The following is a 21,439-nucleotide window of genomic DNA, read 5'->3' as shown; positions in this document are numbered from 1 at the left end:
GGGGGGAGAAGCAGTGACCAACCAACATACATCTGTGTCTGTGAGAACATTTCAATTTAAGTCCAAGGGCTTTCCAGATGTACACCAAGGGACGTGGCTAACATCTGTCATAACAATCTGTATTTTTCTGTCCCTTCACATCTGTAACAGAACTAGACAACAGCAAAATTATTCATACTTAACAAGGCCTTGTTACTCAAAGCATTTTGCAACACTCTCTATACAGGTGGAAAGCTTCATAACATGCTTGCAGCCTATTTTCTATATTTAGGTTTGAATATTGCAACTTCTGCAGAAATACTACCAAAAAAAGAGGTCAGTGACTGCTAAGCAGAATTTCGTTTGCTGTCATTTATCACATCAGACTGCTTATCAAAAAGTAATATGAAATCAAGCTTGTTGAAATTCATCCATATGACAAATGCCTATTTCCTGTCTCTGCTTCAATTTTATAGTGACATGTCTGCCCTTATTAGATTTAGTACCTCTTGAAGTCAAAAGAAAAAAATTCAAAATGGCAAAAAATATCTAAATCTGTGCCACAGACATGTCCAGAAATTCCAACTGAGGCCTGACTAAACTTCAAAAACCAGGATTACCCAAGTATCTTTCACTTGTACACTATCAAAATTTTTAAAAATACTGTTATGTGACGCTCTCTCCAGTCCTTTGGAAAGTTTCTATGAAACTATAAAGTAATATATAAGCAACAGATAAAATTTGGCAAAATTAACTAAAAAAAATCTATAGCTCAAGACACTAGAAGCATTATTCAGCTGATATGAAGGAATTGCATAGATTTAGCTTTAAACTAAATTTGAAACAGCTCTGTAATAACAGAAAGACATGTTGAGACTGAACCCATAAACAGCCCTTGCATCTTCCAAACCCATTACAAACAGAATCAGTGCACTTTTAGAAAAGTTAGGCTTAAATTAATAGGAGTTCAGTATATACTCGGACTATGAAAAGGACTTCCAGAATGTTAACTTTGTTTTATCATGCCACTGGCACAAGATCACTAGTTTATGAACTCATGATATGGAGTATATGACTCGCTCTTAGCCTACCTTCAGTGTCCGTCATACTGGTAACTCTTAAGACCATTTTCAGATGAGAGCAGCTTTCATAATTATGGCAGTCAGCATGAAGAGCAGGGGGTGGTGGGTAAATTAAAGTTTAGCTACCAGTCATATCAGGAGCTGGTATAAAATTGCAGCACTCTATTAAGGCTGTAGTTCCATATAATTACTTTTACTGACAGCACATCTGATTTAAGAGGGTTAACTCTCCCTCCCAGCTCTGATCTACTGACAGCAGAGTCCACTGCCACCTTACTTAAGCTGATTCAGTTACTCTCAATGCCATGCTCTAAACAAGAGCTGTGAAATCCCACTGCTAAAATAATGTAAACATAAATAAATGAAACCTTAATGAAGCTACAGTAACTTTCACCAGTTTTGAATCTGACTCTCTCTTGTTCATGAACTGTAACTACTTCTTGATATCAGGAATGTGTTTATGTTTCTGTCATTTGTTTCTAAACAGTGACTGCAGGGAGACAGAGACATCTAAACAGACAATTACATTCATCAGCTGCTCACTGGGTGCAAAGTGTTGGAGTTTTTTTGGTCAGTGCTATAGTCTAATGTATGTATCATATTTTCCCCTTAGCATAAATGAAAGGTGAGGGCAAACTCACATGTTTGCAGGCAGATACTTTTAACCATTTCCTATCCAGCCAAACAGTCCTGGAACAGGGAGACCTTTTGAAGCAACGAGGCCCAAACAAGGATTAATTAATTTCTGTTGACCCCAGAAAAGGGAGCAATACCAAGCTCTCAGAGCTGACCTGAAGTCAAGACCTCCAATGAGTGACTAAGTTCTCCAGTTTTCACCTGGTGTCAAAGCAACTCCTCTGAGAACTGGACATAGACCTTTGGGCACAGCCAAGCCAGGTCAGTTCTTGGCCAAGTAAAAGATGCGGATTCACCAGAACTGCAGGTAACAAACTGAAAGCAAACAGAACATCAGGAACGTAACAAACTGGGGGTCCAACACCAAAGAACGTGAGGCTCTTCATGAGCTCCATGCAGAGGAAAGACTTTTTTTCGATGAAGAAGAAACTGTGCACACTGCCCAAGGGAAGGGGCAGGAGCCATGTGCTTGAGTAAGCTGAAGGTTATCCCTAGCTCTCAATTATTCAGCAGATACTTGCTTTTGGTATCTTCACCCATTTCTGTTGGAAATAGCTGACCTATCACACCAAATTTCTGTGAAGCTTCATCCAAACAATAATAAAACTGTGTTACCTGAGGTGAACAGCATTTATTTTTTTTCAGTTTTAAATAGTGCTATTGTGCACACAGTCTTGGTTGCAGCACAGTTGAGGCCTGCATCCTTTCTTTTTGGGAACCTTGGGGAGAACTGTGGGAGCTGCTTTCGGGCTTTTCTCGGGCTGAGGTTCTACCATGTGGCCTCCAGCTGAGCTACAGCATCAATCTTGGAGCAAGCTCATGCATTCTGCAGTTTGTGCCTTTAGACAAGCACAAATAATTCACAGGACAGTGGGTGACTATGACAGATGGCAACCTCTGAGTGACGAAGGCCAAGTTCTCAGCTGAAGTGAACAGGGACTGCATGGCAGGGAAGCCAGTGGACCAGGGAGCTCCGACCTATCCAAAGTCATGGAGCAATTCCTGTGTATTAACAGCCACTTATTTTAATTTCATCAGGACCTTACAGCCTCTCCCTGCATTTTTTCCTCTGTTTCCACTCCTTTTACTTCTGGTTTTCTGTCCCTCAGTACTCTTCCCTTGCTTTTTTCCAGTCTTTTCCATTAGACACATCTCATCCCCTCACGTATCACTTCATGTGATGCACTGACGACCTCCTCTCATTTTCTGAGCCAAATATCCTTGTCTGACTTAAGAGATGTTTCCACATTTAAACTCTACTGTTATGAAAGAGATGGTGGCAAAGGGTGGGAGGTTTGTGGAGTCAGCACACAGATACACAGTGCAATGTTTCAATCTGTGATACACTTTTTTAGATGAAGCATCGAGAAGATTGTTCTCTTCTGCTAGTTTAAATAAAATGAAAGGGCACAATTCGGAACCTGACTCATTACTGGGGACAGTCTCTGAGCTTCTTTAAGCAAGCAGTGAGGTACAAAAGTTGCATCAGCTGTAATCACTGTAGGTCCTTAGAAATTGCTTAGAAATCAATCAGAGTAGCTACTGCAGAATAAATACTTTCAAGTAGTTTCAGGAGTTCAATTTCTACGTAGACATTCTTACTCTAGAACAAACATCTGCATAGGGGATTATACCTATATAATTAATTTAAAATAGCGTATCCTAGGAAAAGTCCAGGAATAGACAGATCTCAGGATTTGGCTGATCACACAGTGAAAACTTTCCAATCAAATTCACTTTCCCTTTAGCTTTGTTCATTTTGTTTCAACTTCATTTCAAGTCTTTACCGCCTACTGAGGTCACTTCCACTACAACCTATGATCTTACAGAAGAAACTAGAGAATGAAAAGTATCCACTGCATTGAGGAGAAGGAGGGACAGGTGTAAGAATAGGGCTATAAAGAGAATACAGCATTTCCCCCTCTAGTAATCAGCCATGACAATTTGTGGGTTGAAACCAGAGGGAGATCTCTCTTTACACCAGGCAAGGAGCTAATGAACAATGCTGTGACACAGTGCTACTGAACACCAAACAAGTAGAAGACAGGGTATGTATCACTGAAGGGGTATGCTACAGGATAATATTATTTTTATGTCTTTTTTCCAAGTTGAACAGCCAACAACACTATGAGCCTGATAGAAGGAGACAGGTTTGAAGCCTGTTTACGCTTTTTTTAAATAGATGAGAGTCTTTGAATTGAAAGGACTGTGGATCAGGACATTAGTGCGGTTCCTACCCCTCACTGTAAGACTACACCCAACAGCCAAGAAGTAAAAACAGAGGTTCTGCCTCTTTACTACCTTGCTTCCTCTTCTCTGTGCCTGGTGAAGTTCTGATCAAACTGAGAGGGAAAAACCTTACCTGCTATTGTAACAGAAGGAAAACATCTTATCTCATGCTTATAAAACCCTTTAACTCCGAACACCACTGAGAAGTTCAAACTGCCAATAACTGCCATTTTGTTTTAAGGAAGATGGGTTTCATAGTGAAAAAAGAAAAAATTAGTTACACTGCTAACCACCTGGCATGACTTGTTTCCACCAGAGTGTGCTTTATGCAAACTTCTCTGTTCATAGCACAGTTTTTTTTTTTCCTGTTTCCTGAACTCCAGGAAAGACTCCCCACCATTACAATCTCATCAAGTTATATTGGCAGAGCTCCAGCCAGCAAACACATGACAGTCCACAGCAGCCTCTCTCAGGCCCTTTGCATGTCCATATGTAAAGAGTTAAGCAGAAAAAAAATAACAACGATAACACTGATCAGGCTGCACAATTCACTGTAGAAGCTGCAGAAGATGTGTAAAAAGCAAAGGATAGAGATTTTTTTTCTGAAACAAATGTTCTGTGTACTGCAATCCCACTAAACTGTCTTTGGTAACACATGCCATGTCTGAAATGCTGGCATTTTCCAAATGTATTATACCCAATGGCGTCACCTTTATAACCTTTTTTCTCGGGGGTCCCCAAGGAGTTTAAAGACCAGCTTGTATCTACATTAAAACGAAGAGCAATGCCCTAAGTCCTTCTTCTACTACTCTCTACATTGTATCTTTGCAGTTAAATATTTCCAAAAGAGCCCTTTACTCAAGTTTTCAGAGGAGCTCTGGCGTACCTCTTAAGCAGCTGAAGAGGGGAAGAGCTGTTGTAAATGTGCTTAGAGCTCTGCTGCTCTTGAGATGACATCAAAGGTCAGACTTTTTCAGTACCAAATGGACATGCAGCATCCTAAGCTCAGAAAACAGAGCCACACATTTAAGAAATCAGGAACTGAGTTGGTAATTTTTGCCTCATTCTTCTAGAGCCATAAAATACACCCTAAATCAGAAAGTTAATAATCAGTACCATCTCTGACCACATGAAGTTGTTCCTATTTTCAGTCTCTTTATCCACTCAGAGCCAATCTTGTAACCATTGCTTTCAGAAGCCTGATTTTATCTTTTTATCACTGCTGCTACAAGACAGCTTGACTGCAATGAACATGTCTGTAATGAAATCAGTTGACCCAGAAAAGAAGTGCTAACACCAGTCTGGATTAAAAAACAAATACAAGTAAACGTTCTCTCTGACTGCAGGCAGTCCATGCTGAAATGCTGGAGCAATACAGGCAGTGCAAAAGGAGACTGGAATAAAGGTCCCTTGGTTCCGTGCTTATGCCAGGTTCCTAAGCTTCCCTAAATTTTCCACAGTTTAAGCATGTGAGCGACCTACTTAAGACAATGTAATTAAAAAAAGCAAGAGTGCAATTATCTTTGCTTCAGAAAGGTCTAAAGTTTTCTGTATTTTATTTTTCAAAAAGCAAAAGCTTTCTTAGATGTTGTATATTATTAAGATAAAGAAGTTTATTTCTGCAGGCCTGAGTTTTAAAATCCTTTTGAAAAATGTGGATATTCATTTACTCTCACAAAACTTGCTTAATAATATATGCCTGCTCTACTTACTTGTTTCATTTACCTTACATTTTTCTCTAATATGAGGAAAGCTCCTTCATGAAAGGACAGATTTTTTCGGTGTCAAGACGAGGATCTACCAGACTCCTAAAAAAAATGTAGCAAGACATGTCTTCATCCAGGCTTCTATTAATCAGATGCTTTTTATCTTCTTTGACTCAAAATGTAAAATAGGGTGCTTACACATAGAAAACTGCAACTGGTTTTCTCTGCTTCTTACCTGACTCTGAGCTTTCTCTTGGCCCCTCAATAAATCCCTCCTACTGATAGTGCCTCCCAAAGATCATAATCACATCAAATATTTATCCTGTGTTCCCAAATGGAGAGTGTGTGTGCATGGAGGAAGGTGGAATCAGGAAATCATGAAGCAGGGAGGACTGTACACCAGAATATCAATACAAAAACACTCAAAGCCATTAAATTTAAGAGCTTTCAGCTGATGTCAAGCATGTCTGAACTGGCTGAGGAAGAAATAAGTTCAGTCTAAATGATGACCATATAAAATGGTTCTTATTCCCCTAAGTAAAAGGACTTAATTTGTTAACATACTGTAGTTCCCATTATAGTTCACACTACTGACAGTACACATTCACCAGTGACATCAGTATTTTAAACTACATCTGCCCTACTGGTCACAGCAAAGTCTGCTCTGGGAGCAAGAACCCAACTCCACTCCAGCACACTCCCTCCCTCGGCCGTGCTAAAGGAAGACAAAGCTCCAGCACAATTTCCCATTTGAGATGTATGGTGTGCAGGGCTCAAAACTGCTTTGTATGATTGAGGAATAAGCAACTTACCCTAGAGGGTGTGGGATTCTGTTTGTAATCAAATCTAAATCTCCTGAGCACCATTTTTCCCAACCATGAGCCCAGAATTCTCCTTTACTGCAAAGCTGACACTCCACTCTGTGAGTTCATATTTCATAGTAAAAAAGTAACGAAAGGAGTTTCTGTATTTCCTGCTTAACATTTTAGCCTTCTCAAGGGTAATAAAACAAGATCTCCCTACAACAACAGATAAGTCAGACAAATAAAATGTCAAACTACTTTATAAATAAGTTAGTCAAGATAATAGAATGAATCTCTTGAGTAGCCATTAATAGCATTTGGCAAAGATGCTTCCAGAGGACATATGATACCTAATATAAAAGGATGTGCTATTTTTGTATCTCTCCTTTAAAATTAATTTTGTGCTGACAGAAAGATATCTGGTTAATATCTAAAACCTTGCCCACATCCTTAGGAGGAATTATACCACTGACAGTTCTATGAGCAAACCAAAGCAGAGCATGGTCAGACAGAGGGAGCTGAGACTCAAGGCCAGGGATACTCAGTTCAGTTCTCCTGCCAGCCAAGTGACAATGGGGGTAAACCTCTTTCTCTGTCACATATCTGCAATGTGAGGTTAATCACACTTCATGAAACACTGAGATGTATCAGTGCAAAGCTTGCGGCAAGAGCTCTGTGGTTTTATTACCACTAAATTTCCTAGCTGAACCCAAAACATAAAGGGAATAAAAACTCCCCATCAACAAAATAAGCAGCTAAGTTGTGAGTAAGACAGCAACAGGATACAGACCTATTTATTTGCTTGCACTGCTTCCTGCAAAACAAAGACAGCAAGACCCCATATTACCAATTACTCAACATCACAAAACAAGAATATATCAGCTAGACTTAACTTTTCCTATTGTGCTTTCTGAATGACTTGCCATTATCACTATAATACAGCAGGAAAAATACTGCACTCCTAAGCCTCTATTTTTTGATTAACCAGGTGCTCTGGGATTTCTGTCTATCCCCATTCATAATTAAAAGTTGTTATTCCCATTTTCAACGTGACTTGCTGGCAATTAAATCTATTTGGAAAGAAAAAACTTTTTTTCTTCCGAAGAAATTATTTACTTACTTTTAAAAATAAAGTAGACCTGATAGGTTAAAAAGTTAATTCTGATCCCTCCTTCTGCCTAGATTTTATTAATAAAGTTTCCTCACCTTCAACCTCAACAAGAGTTGGAGAAATTCACCGTCTCTCATAAGGCAAGTAGGAACTTTGGAGAAGCTTGAAGTTTGATAATGAAACTTCTTGCAGCCAGTCTTTATTAGTACCAGTTACCCTCAGGGTACCGAGCCTTCTGAGCTGGAAGACAGAGATGAGGAGCAGACTGGAGCCCCCATAACCCAGGAGGAAATGGTCAGCAACCTGCTACACTACTTAGACATACACAAGTATAGGGACCCCGATGGGATACCGAGGGAGCTTTTAGAAGTGCTCACCAAGCCACTTTCAATCATTTGTCAGCAGTCCTGGCTAACTAGGGAGATCCCAGTTGACTGGAGGTTAGCCAATGTAATGTCCATCCTACAGGAAGGGTCAGAAGGAGGATCTGAGGAACTACAGGTCTATCAGCGTGACCTTGGTGGCAGGGAATATTATAGAACAGATCATCTTGACTGCAATTACACAGTACATACAGGGCAAACAGGGGATCAAGCCCAGCCAGTGTGGTTTTAGGAAAGGCACGTGCTGCTTGACCAACGTGATCTCCTGCTATGACAAAGTGACCCACTTAGTGCACGAGGGAAGGCTGTGGATGCTGTCTACCTAGACTTTATTAAAGCTTTTGACACCATTTCCCACAGCATTCTCCTGGAGAAACTGGCTGCTCGTGGCTTGGATGTGTGCACTGTTCACTGGTTAAAAACCTGGATGGATGGTTGGGCCCAGAGACTGGTGGTGAATGGTAGGTAACAAGTGATAGGATGAGAGGAAATGGCATCAAGTTGCAGCAGGGGATGTTTAGATTGGATATTAGGAAAAATTTCTCCACTTACAGGGAGGTCAGGCATTGGAACAGGCTGCCCAAGAAAGTGGTGAAATCACCATCCCTGGAAGTCTCAAAAAATGTGTGGATGTGGCACCCCAAGTGACAAGGTTTAGCAGTGAACATGGTGGTGCCAGATTAATGGTTGGACTCGATGATCGTAGAGGTCTTCTCCAACCTTAACAATTTCACAATTCTAAATCCTGAGGGATGTACTAAGCAAAGCCCCAGTTTATGGGCTGAGGAAGGCATTTTAGAGGACTGTCTGGCACAATGCAGTTCTCCCCTTGGTTGCGGTGCACACAGACAAGTAGAGAGAAACTCTTGGTCTGCAAATCTTTCCCCAGGCTCAGATTCCCGGTCCTCTGCTTTGACAGTTTGATCTAAAAATCAGGGTTTCACCTTCGTGACCTTTGTTGCCATTTACAGCTGGAAAAGGCCTTCTCAAAGCGAGATTTTTCACTTCTTATTGATTATAGCTGCCAAAGAAGCCTCTAGGTTTTCTCTACCCTGTCAGCCCCAAGGTGTTTAGCATGGCAAACCAGTCTCCCTGTCAGTAGTGAAGCCAGAAGCAGGAAGAGCTAAAGAAAAACAAACACTGGTGGGAAAAGCAAAGCATTATTCCCCTCCACAACAACTCCACTCCTAACATCAGGCATGCGGGCAGAAACTCTTTTCATGGCACAAAGATCCTTTTAAATCCCTCAGCGTCTACAACCTGACAGCTTCTCGTCTAGACAGACTCCCTGTCTGTGTGTAAGCACTACACTGACACAGGCAGACCCTTCCCTCTTTCTGTTAGTGAAAGAAGACAACAGTATGCCATTTTTCCAGAAGTTCATCTGCACATCTGTAGATGATTTTGGTTATGTAGATGATTTTGGTTAAATCTCACCTCCCAGAGATGCTGCACTTGAGATGATAATTCATACTGCCTGATTTCAACAGTGAAATACTACTTGGGAAACCTACACTTCTTTTGTATTAAGTACAAACAATTACTATATGCATAATCAAACATATTCCATGTCAACCCAAACAGATGCCCCCAGCACTCATTCACCATGTTTCTCTAGAAATCCTTATACCACAGAAAAAAAGAATTTGCCTTTAGTCTATAAAGACCACCTTAAAGACTCAATATTAAAAATTTCTGCAGAGAAACAGATTTTGTTTGTTTTTTTTTCCTGCACACTTCATACAGAAGTGCTGTGCACAATGCTGTAAGGATAAGGGAGTAAACACGGCCCTAAGAGCTGTATCCTTCAAATTATACAGTCATGCTGTGTGAATATTTACAGTAACAAAGAAAACGAAGAGGCCTCCAACTCTTCTTTGAACCTTGCCTATTGGAAGCTCTGTTGAATTAAATATATAGTCACACAAAACCAACAAAATCATCACTAACAATGCAGAAAATTGGGTCAGTCCACCCACTGAAATTCTGTGTTTGATGAATCTCCTTGGCCTAAACCTGTGATTCAGTTTGAGAACTGAAAGCAAAGTTGTTTAAGTTTTGACACAGTATTTCAGTAAATAAAAAAAACCCCTAGTCCAATTAAAGATTCTATTAGTTGGTAAATTATGGTCATGCTACCAATAACTACGTTTCCTGTTCCATTTAACTGCAAAACCTACATTGACAGAATAGCCCTTCTAAAGGACAGATATTTTAGCTTTCACAGACAACAAAAAGGGTAAAAAAGAAACAAAAAGAGTTCTTTTCTAGCATAAACCATGGAGCTTCGGTTGATTCAATTTGATTGACACAGAGTAATGTTAACTATATAGAACAGATCTTAATTCCAGTTGTAACTAAAATGGAAGTCACATAATACACATTAAAGCAAAGAAAATACATTTTCCCACCAAAAAAAAGAAAAACCAAAGCCAACAACCAAACTAAAGCCAAAACCAATAACAAACAAAGAAAAAAAACCCCAAAACCAAAACAACCCAAGACCTAGGAGCAGGAGGAGAAGGGTAACTGAAAATCAAGGAACATAAAAATTCCTGATAGACACCACTTTTTTAGAGTGCGAGATTAACCAAGTCGATACACATTAACATCAGATACCCAACGTCCATTGCACTTCACACCATGGACCTTGGGCAAATCCTCAGTTTGGATGTGCTGCAAAAGTCCACAGACCTACACAGACTTCAATAATCCCCTGCAATTCCCAGTGAAAAGGGACACCATGCAATGGTGACTGCTTTTCTGAGTGTCTCCAGCAACTTGCCAGCAATAAGTACTCGCTATTTACTTTCACCTGTGTTTTCTTTTTAACTGCAAACTAGAAATTATTTTTCTTTCCAGATTTCTGGCAAAATCTGACTTTCAGGTGGAGGTTGGGACTGGTCATTATGTCAGTTGTAACTGTTTAAAGGAAACTAAAATAGGAAGTACTTAAGGTAAATAAAATAAAGGGGGAAGATTCACTCTCTACCTGAAAGCTTCACCGCTTCAGATACGCCAACTCGGAAGTTATTACAGTGTTTTATTTGTAGTTCTAATCTTCCAGAAGATTCAAAAATATTTTTCCCTACAAGGCTCTAGAAAGGACTGAACATAAATTCCTGTGCATCATCTTCTTCCTTTCTGCCCACTTCAGGGGCTGTACTCTGTGAGATTATCCCAAATATATCTCAGCATCTCAGTCATTTGTTGTTGGGTGATCAACTGTATAGGTACAGCAACTGTGCCAGGTGCTGCAGCATCTCTATTTTAATCTGTTTATCCGTCCTTCCCTTCCCACAGCATGTTCTTCAACACCTTCACTGTTTCTGCAGCATGACTGGAAGGACTGGGCTGTTTTTTTCTCCCATTCAAAATACACAGGTTGTGCAAAAAAGATGTAAGTTTGGGGGAAAGAATGAAGATGGACATTTTCATGCATGACTTCGGTAGACAGGATCTTATTTAATTATTTTTTCTTAAACAGTGAAATCTCATAATATAGCAGCCTTCATCATAAATAGAAAAAAACTGATCTGACTTGGAAAGAACACAGTTGCACTCGGTATTCACATAAAGTTAGTTTGCCAGTAACACTGACACAAAAAGGAGGATCTTGGGATAATAATTCAATTCCCACTTCAGTCCCCTCACCCAAAGGGCTCAGCACAATGTTTTCCAGGCCACCTCACTTGGAGGGAAACAAGGAAACACAATCCACAGCAGCAGTAAACAACATTTCTGTTACCAGCCTAACCCATTATATTAATTGTAATAGCTTCTGCAGATTGTCATTTCTACTCTTTAAAACGCCATTCACTGAGGCCTAAAGTTGAAATGCAATTACCCACTTGGAACGTTATTTTAGATCAATAAACTGATCACAACTATTCACGTACCTGATGCAGGAATGGGAGCTCAGAGCACCTGATGTGATCCCAGCTGACAAGGTGGCCTTTCCACAACCCGTAAACTGGTGACCTGCAAAACAAGAGCCTGTGTGTCAGTAGCTATGTGCCTTTTACAAAATATAAGGAAAACAGCTCTCTCTAACTGTGCCTTTGGTAAGGACAAAAGAGACACCACCGCCACCCCCTACTTAACTACTCTAAAATCACTGGACTGAAACCTAATAGAGAAAAACCTGGCAAGGTATAAGAGTTTATCAGTGTGACTATAAAGGGATGGTGTATGAAACCCATAGCTTGGCTCATGAAGTCATCAGAATGACAAAACCCACCAACAGCAGCAGGAGCAGAGCAAGGGGGAGACATCATGTTCTCAGGCTAGTGGGATCATCAGTGGGATTTTAAACTCCTTTCTCCTGGGCACTTCTGAACATCCCACACAGCATGTTTCCACTTAAGCCCATGTTCGAGCACTTCATTAGAACATGGTAGCATTATCAGCTTCTTTGCATAATCTGAATCCCATTAAACACTGGATCAGATATGAGCACTTCAAGGACTTAAGATTCAAAAAAGACACGTACATAAATCCTACACATCCAGAATATATAATATATAAATCCAAACAGGGGGGAAAAGGGGAAGAGAAGTTGGTTAAAACCAGAAAATACAAGAAACCAAAAAGAAAAATTAAAAATCAGCTTCCTAAAAATCAAAATGTTTTCATAAGACAGAGAGCATTAGAATCTATTTATTACATAGTATTTTGGCTTTTTAGAAAGTTGTACTTTTGATCTGTTTTTGTATAACCACAAAAACTAATTTTTATTTATATGTTTAAAAGAAAGCTGAGCTCTCCCCAAAATCTCATGCATACAGGAATTGAAGGAGTTTTAATGAACTAAAAATAATTGGAAAAAAAATCAATATAACAGCAAAAGGTGTCATTAGTGGGACCACACTGTACAAAAGAATGAGATGACTGCACATAGTGCTGGAGGAGACAAGATGGCTGGAAAATTAAACCTCTGTTCCAGGTCAGGTCATTACCTACATGATGTTCTGCATTAAAATTTAGCTTCACATAATCTCAGACTGGATGAGACTGGAAGGCATCCCTGAAGGATACCTGATCCAACCACCCCGTTCAAGCATGGGCACTTAGAGCCCGTTGTCTAGGACCGTGTCAGACAGCTTTTAAAGATCTCCAAGGATGGAGACTGCACAACCTCTCTGGACAACCTGTGCCAGCACTCAGTCACCCTCACAGCAAAACTTTTTCCTGATGTTCAGACAGAACTTCCTCTGTTTCAGTTTGTGCCTCTGTCCTCTCACTGGGCGTCACTGGTAACAGCCTGACTCCAAACTTCTTTGCACTCTTCCTTCAGCTATGTATATATACTGATAAGATCCCCCCTGAGCCTTCTCCCCTCCAAGTTAAACAGTCCCAGCTCTCTCCTCTCAGCCCTTCTTCACAAAAGAGATGCTCATCTTTGTGGCACTCCACTCCCTCATGATAAGATTCACATACAAATGCACACTGCTTCTAAACTACACATAAAGTTTTCTCAAAGCCCACAGGACTCTTGGCAAGTGCAGATGTTAGATCCCGTTCTAATGCAAAGCACCTGGGAATCAACACTAACAGCTTGCTAACAGCTGTTTTAGTAAAAACGTGGCTTGGTGACACTTCCCTTGCTCCAGGAGCCCAGAGAACTTAAGAAGGAGCCCAGAGAACTTATCAAGTGCTATGGCTCTACTCCTGCTTCTTGCCCCCCATCACCCCGATTATGAACTGGCTGAAAGGCTCTGAAGTGAAAGCTTTTGAGTGAAGAATGTTATAAAGCAAAAAAGCAGGAGTTTTTATGCCAGTGCAATGGCTGACATAGTTATTAAGGCAGGATTAGTACACTTGGAGTGACAGAAACCATCACGAATGGACAATTAAGAGTTCAGACTAATCCTCAAAGACAAGATGCTTAAAGACCTAACAGCCTGACTGAAATCAGTGAGATCAGAGAGCGATTTAACTCTTTCAAAAGACCTACGAGGCCTTTGATGCTTATTTTCGCAGTAGGCTTTCCTTGCCTTCGGTTCAAAGCCATCCAAAAGGGTGAACTTCAAACACCTGTTTCAAGTGAAGAGGATGACACTGGAGGATGTCTTTTATTGAACCAGACAGACTCCACAGGAACAAACACAGATGTTCAGCACTCCCATCTTCTACTTCATGAGTAAAAAAAATCTGCATGGTCTAATTACTGAATAAATGAAATAGATTAATTAGATTAGACAGATAGAAGAAGTAAGGCCATTGTTTTTCATTTAAGCACACTCTCAGTTCAAGAGAAGTACCAAGAAGGAAAAAAAAAATCTATTGCATAAATTAAACAATTGAAGTACAGCATTAGAAGATCTTTCAAGTAAGAAGTAATCTTATATGGGAAAGGAGACTATGAACTACTGATTGCATTGACATGTCCTTACTCAATTTTGAACACTTCTGCTACTTAGAATAGCATTACTGCATCAGGCATGGAGCTTAAAGTGCCATGCAAGGTGCTGCTTTCCTTCAGAATCTCTTCAATCCAAATTGCATCCATACTACAGAAACAGGAAGATTATTCACAACTGGAAAATTGCATCCAAACTCCATTTCCCAGCAGCTTTTAAGAGAGAACTTAATAGAAATCAGGCATGAATGGAGATCGTCTTGGGAGAATTCTATGTATTAAAAAGGACCTCACTGGGACAAAGGTGTCTTTATTTTCATTTCCAGTTTATTAGAATGAACAGAATCCCACATTCGTTCCAGTTTCAAAGGGCAAAAGCAGCAAAACCAACAAAATTTGAGTAAACTTTAACTTGTAGGAATTCTTTCTACAATGTTGCTGCTTTGTTTCCAGTCCAAGGGAGTGCTTGTATGTCTTATGTATCACTTGATCTAGCTTGATTTATAATCTTAGAGAGAGAATTCGCTTGACCTAGTGATCTCTCTTAGAGATCACCACAACTTAAATCCCTTTGCTGTAAATCTGTTCACACTTTAGCACAGAGATCTACATATGAAGATACAACTGACCAGGCACATAGCTCAGAAATAAATTCTGAACTTTTGCCTGAAGAGAGGAGCAGCTCTACTGCCCACCTAATGAAACATATCTGTAAGGCAACATTACTAAAATCTAAAATTTAATAAATTAATAAATTAAAATAAACAAAATTAACAAAATCTAAATCCTTAGTAAAATCTAAAATAGAATTCTTCCCTTTTCATTGTGCTCAATCTTTTTGTTTTATGAACTTATTTTTTTATGTCTGCCAGAAAACTAGACTACTAAGGAATGTCAGCATCCATTTTGTTGAAAATTTCTAAAATCATACTGGCCCCATCAAAATATTGACCACAAAGTTCTTCTTTACACTTTTCCATTTAACTTTCAAAGGATAAAAAAAGTCAAGATTGCTTTGTTGTCATAATCTGGAAGCTCTGCTAGCCCACGACTGCAGCTGTTGATTGTTCACTGAGGTTAACTCACATTATTGCAGATAACAAGCTCAAAGCCTACACAACTTCAGCCTTACTTGACATCAATCCCACTGCGACTTTTCAAGCTCCTGCTACACAAGTTCCCTTCAACAAAATATTAAGCTTCTTGAGCTTATGATTATGTATTCAGCCTAACTAGTCCCAGTTAAAGCAAAAGAGATGTAAGGTCAAAAAAATGTTTCTGTTCCCTTTCTTTGCTTGATATTTGTTTAAATTCTGCCTGTTCTAGAAGGAGGAAAGCGCTGAAAATGTTTTGATAAATTAATTAGAAGTTTTTGTTCAATAGTACTCCATTCAATACTTTCTTTAATGCTATAAAATAGCATCCTAGGAACATATCTAGCTGATTTTTTGTATGAATGTTTCAATAGCATTCTTAAAAATGTATACCCAGTGCTGACACTGAAACACATCCAATCATCTTAGAATCATAAATAATTTCTTTAAAAGCCTGGCACAAGGCAGAATTCCTTGCTCTTCAGCAGCAGCTCCAACTGATGAAGGGAGCTCAGTTTGCAGGGGAAAGAAAAAAGTATACAAACCAGAAATCTGAAGGGCAGTGGCAGTACAGCCAAGGTTAAACAGATCAGATTAAACGAATGGTATTTCCATCATGCCCTAAAGGCAAATAATGAGACATTCTGTGTCCTGGGAGAGAAGACATCTCTAGCTCAAGACCTCCTTGCCCTGGTACCCAAGGTTCAGTCTTGGCCAAAATTCAGGATTAAGAGCAGGTCTGAGGACAGCCAGGCAACTGAAAGAAGTGGAGATCACTCCAAATGTGATTAGAAAATACCTGAACACCAGCAACGTAAGTCACAGTCCTTGCCCTCGCAGCTGGAGAGAAGCTCTAACTGTCATAACTTATACAGTAACTCCCACCTGAGAGCATGTCTTTAAGCAACATGGATTATGTACCACCACCACCAGTCTCTCACATACACCGATATTTCTAACACGACAGCCGGACAGTCATTACCTCACCTCCCCTGATGTGTGAGACTCCTTACCAAGACAAAGCTTATCAGAAAACACTTTTTTTAAAAAAATACTGGCACATTGAAGGTTCTATTTTTCACCAGTATTCAAAATCGGTACATTTTCCAGTCCTTTGTGAAACATTTCCTTTCAGCATTATTAATTGGACTGCTTTCATTGCAAGGGGGGAATGATTGACCAAACCCTTCTACCATCAATAAAGAATCACTAATTGTGACATTTCTGTGGGAAAGGTGACTATCAAAAAAGTCATTTTGGTATGAGAACTTGACGGCTCATTGACAACACACCCCAGCACCCGTCGTGTTCATGGAGCGCCTGAATGGTGCTGTCTGCTGCCCGAAGACAGCATCATCTACAATGCCTACTACTAAAAGACAGCTTAAAGCCTGAGGTATCAAAAGTCAGTTGAATCTGGAATCCCTCAAGGTATGGCATCCTGTAGCTCATTTTCGTCTTCTCTGCATTTCCTCTTTTCACTATTTGCAAAGATCCTCAGGGATCACATTTCTCTGCTCTGCATTTCCTGAAGCACCAGAGTAGAAAGAGTAAAGGACTGAATTTTCTCTCTTTCTTTCCCTTGACAGAAATACCTCTACTGCTGATGGGCTACATGGTACCAGAATGCTGCAGTCTGCTATTTGATAAGAATAGGCAAGAATGATGAGCTTCACAGCCTCCCAAATCCAACACAGCCATCTAAATATGTTTATCCCTTGCACTGCATATTAGCTTGGCACAGAAATGATTTGTGTCTATGCTGTATACAGACTGTTGACAAGTAAATAAGATTAGAGCTGAGGCTGGGAAAACTCTTTATACAAATAATAAATTCCAGCAGCTCAAACAGTGATCAGTAGTACCATGGAGAACAGGAGAGTACTGACTGAGAAGTCACCCAGCTCCACCCTCGAGCAACTCATGTAGCTGAGGTATTCCAGAGGATAAACTCATATTTGAATCTTTTCAAATTTCCTCTTAAGATATAAATTAGTAACAAGTATGCCTAAACTGTCCAGAGGCCAGCACAATCCTGAGGAAAACAAAACCTTACATCCGTCTCATGAAGGTCAGAGGACCAGATACATAAATGAGATTGCAAGGAAGTGAAAATATTTATCCCGTCCTCAGAGACCCAGCAGACTTCAGAAAAATGACAGGGCCCTTTTGCAATACATTTAAACTTCAATATCTGAGATCAGAAAGATTATAAAATGTCAAGACAATTCAATCTTTTGCTTTTGCTTACAAAGAGCAAGCCATTTAACTAAAGAACACTTGAAGGGTTTTGATCTCATCTGCTACTTAGAAGACATTTAAAATAACAGGACAAGGCAGGTAAATCCTGTACTCCCATACATGACTTCAGACCTCGGAGAGCAAGTACAGATATACAGGTGAGACTGGGAGGAAATTACTGTAGGATCATACTTGCCCTCCTCTCCAGCTTCCACTGACAACTGAACTACTGTGGTTTATCCTTAACAGCAGCACTGGCAAAAATAAAATTACCAGGAATGCACTGATTGTCAGTCCCACAATACCCAGCACTGCTACTGGTAACAGGAGTTTTCAGGGAATTTCTCAGACACAAGGCACTGAAATGAAAGAGTTGTGATGCTTTCTGCTTGCACCTGGGGATATCTTTCTGTCTGCCCCTGCTCAGCAAGACTGCTGATCAAGACTTTATCGTCTCCCAGCTTTGCCTGCTTTGGTTGGGCTTTCTTTGCTCTAGGATTAGACAGAAGCATTTAAAACAGAACATTTCAACCCATGGTTGAATGCACATTTTTCACTGCTATTACAGTACCATGCCAAAGATGAACACATTCTTTCCTGTGATAAAAGACTCAACACTCACAAACATTGAGGTAAATTCAAATAAAGAAGTAAAAAAGGTTTTTGTCATTTGCCTGGCTTTCATAAAGTTTTTCCAGTTTCAGGCTGGAATTCCAGGTGGAAAAAAAAAGGGGTGGGGAGGAATCCCTGCCAATAGCAACCAAAGCCCTGGTAAGAGACATATTCATCTCAGGAATAATCAGTTTTCTATAGAGCTGCAATGAAGATCAAGCCCTTGGGTCTTCCCTGGTTTGCACAAACTTTTGCCTGGCCCTCTCTGCTTTGCTGACCTGAACTGCAGCACCCCAGCCTGGTCTTGGACCTGCCTCATCTCCAAGCACTGGATCACTGCATTTTTGGTCAAAGAGATTGCTGCGGAGCTTTGGGTAATGACACAACCTTGTCAGTACATTCAAGTTTTCTAAGTCTTAAAAGTTCCTTGAGGGGAAAAAAAAAAGGCATCCTCCCCCTCCCAGATCTAACTATAACCATGCAACCTTACAGAAGTATAAAAAGCTTTCTGCAATATTGCAGAAATACTGCAAAGTGATCCCTTTTTATTTGAGTTGTTCTGTAGCAATATTTCCCAATTCTTTATTCTTTGTCACAAAGTGAATCACTGAAAATTCTGCCACAAATCCACAGCAGTTAAATTGCCCACTTGCCTTTCTCCATTATCTAAGTTGCATTAATTATGTTCAGCTTAATGGAAGCAATTATTTAATTAGTATCAACTGCTCTTCACCTACATACTCATGTAGAAACATTTTGGGTTACACAAAGACCAATTACCTGCTGAATTGCACAGCACCTCATCACAAACTTATTAAAAGTTGAACAGAAAACTCCCTAGACAGTACATGGCATTCGTTTTCAGAAAGCTGTGACGCCAGCGGAACGAAACCGAGAGAGCTGACGTGTACAGCTTTGAAACAGCTGCCCTCACATTAAATGAGTTTAGCTGTTATAGAAATCAATAAATTATTCCCCACCTCCTCCACCAAAATTAATACTGTGACTGCTGCTGATATGTGCATAGTGCTGGACTGCTGTGAATCCCACTTCAGTGAGAGCCGAGTACCCTCACACATGCACATACGCTCACAGACAGTACTCTTTCTAACAAGTACACAACTAGATGGCTTACACAGAAGACAGGAGGAAGAAGCCTGGCCTACGTATCTCTCTTAATGTAAGTTTTGAACTTAAGACTTCAGGTACTTGACTAAAACATGGTACAGACAACCATGCCTAAGAAGTTTATGGAGGCAGACACAGTTTAAAAACACCCCCTTGAAAAAAAAGCTACTTCATATGAAGGACAGAGAAGACAATAAAAAGCTGAGACTTTGTTTCCTGGCAGTCTGAATTCCAGCCAGCCAGAATGGCCACTCTTAGGGATCCTGTGGAATTGGTCAAAAAACTTTAGCTCAAATGAGCTATTGGCCATGTGGAGGTCCACATGGAAAGGCCAAGACATTTATCAAATTTCTCTGCTGACGTCCAGAGAATTTATAACCAGATCACAAGACACAATTTTAACCTATTTACAAGCAGAACAAATCCACATTTGATGCTGATGCTACCCTCCTACAAGGATGGATCACAGCCTACAATGTGCAGAGCTGCCATGGGCCTCTCTAGTGACATGAGAAATCAGTGACAAATATAGCCAGACCTCAGTTTTTAGAGGGCTGCATGTCAGCCAAGGATGAAGTGGGAAGGTAGTGACAAAGTTTAAAAAATCAATGCACACTCCTTGCTTTTCAAAGCAACTCCTCACACCTCACCAGTAACTTCTCATTAGCACTGAGTGTTTGCTCTCTAGGAGCACACGGTCATTTTGCACTGCACACGTGCTGAGCACAAAGCTGAAAAATTCTCAGCCCCCAAAGGTCCATAGCCTGATGAAATGACAACTCTGGTGGAGTCCCTAGGCTGAGGAAGCATTAGATAATGGGAGACAGGACAAAGATCCTGAGGAGGATCATCAGAAGTATTAGTCAAACTGGTCCTCCAGATTTAAGCCAACTAATGCATAGTAGGAATGCCAGAAGACTGCCTCTCCTTCCCCTTAATTTAAATGATTTCTACGAATTAGCAGGCCTCCACATGTTTGTTTTAAACAGCAATTTCTTCACTAAAAATATAGAAATATAAAAAGCATAACTGCCATTCTGCACAGAGGGTGCTGAAAAATTAAAATCCTTTTCTTCATCCAAGTGAGCCAAAAATATTCTAATGCCAAGTGTGGTTCTAAAAATGCAGACAAGGTAAGTTGAATAACATAATCTACTGGAGCATAATACATTAACAAACTACAGATATATCTGACCCCACGTTAATTGACTAACAAATCATTGATGAGCAGGGGAATGAAGGCCAGAATGAGGAAATTTCTTTTCTCACTTCCTGTCACCTTCACAGCACATCTAACAATCCCAGGGTTGCATTTTACAGGATACTAAAACACGAAAGGCAGACAATTCAAAATTTATGAGGAATGAACCAAGGGACCCTACTGAGTGCCACCTTTCTTTTTTCATTCCTCATGCCACTGGCATAAATTGGGTTCACAGTCTTCTCCCTCACTTAACAACCTTAGGTATCTTGCATTCATATATCTCTCCCTGTCTGCTAGCTTTTATTGCGATTTACCAACATTCATTTCTTCAGCTGTCTTTCTCCCTCCAGGGTTCTCTGTATAGCCCTAAGGGAACTCAGGAAAATACATATCCGAGCATTTATGTTACAAGTCCTTAGGGTAAGGCACTGCACTCATCCTTTCTCGGGCTGAAGAGGACCAGGTGGGACACTCTCCATTACAGGCGTAAAAAGGCTGCTATTTAAACTTGGATACTTATAGTAATAGAAGAGACTTGCTGGTACCACAAAAGGTTCAGGAGCTCAAAATGAAAGGTAAGTCAAGGCCAAGTTTTTTCCTGTACAGGAGGGCCACACACAGGAATCAGACCAAAAGGGTTGTTTTTTAAGAGATAATGGCAGTATAAAAATGCAAAAGTGCTTTTTCCTGTCAGGTATTTGTTTCTCATTTCCTGGGTTTTCTGTATATGTTCTACAGCACATAAATCTACCTGTTGGAGCCTCAAAAACACAAGGTACCTAATACAGTATTCCAACTAAATTCCTGTAAGAAATGGCTCAGAACCATTTGACTGAAGGGAAGAAGCAGAAACATTTACCATCAGGTGGC

The 21,439-nt window shown here is 40.1% G+C and overlaps 1 protein-coding gene across 6 annotated transcripts in view; it reads right to left on the bottom strand.

Annotated features, from left to right (window-relative positions):
* The window catches only part of TSPAN4 (tetraspanin 4), a 435,304-nt gene that overhangs the window by 277,991 nt on the left and 135,874 nt on the right, over positions 1-21,439 (bottom strand). For 5 of the 6 annotated variants that reach the window (XM_051804242.1, XM_051804247.1, XM_051804248.1 and 2 more), the window contains one exon: positions 11,829-11,910. The exons of the other annotated variant lie outside the window; for it this stretch is intronic. Coding sequence is in view for 2 of the 5 variants with exons in the window: in XM_051804239.1 (XP_051660199.1) it covers positions 11,829-11,910 (82 nt within the window). In the remaining 3 variants the exon portion in view is untranslated. The remainder of the gene's footprint in view (positions 1-11,828; positions 11,911-21,439) is intronic. 6 annotated transcript variants of the gene reach the window in all.

The sequence above is a fragment of the Manacus candei genome, unplaced genomic scaffold (genome assembly GCF_025592945.1).
Source record: "Manacus candei isolate 608988 ecotype Guabito, Panama unplaced genomic scaffold, ASM2559294v1 h1tg000060l, whole genome shotgun sequence".
Lineage (NCBI taxonomy): Eukaryota > Metazoa > Chordata > Aves > Passeriformes > Pipridae > Manacus > Manacus candei.
Note: the sequence above shows the minus strand (reverse complement) of the source record. Positions and strands in the feature narration are given on the sequence as shown.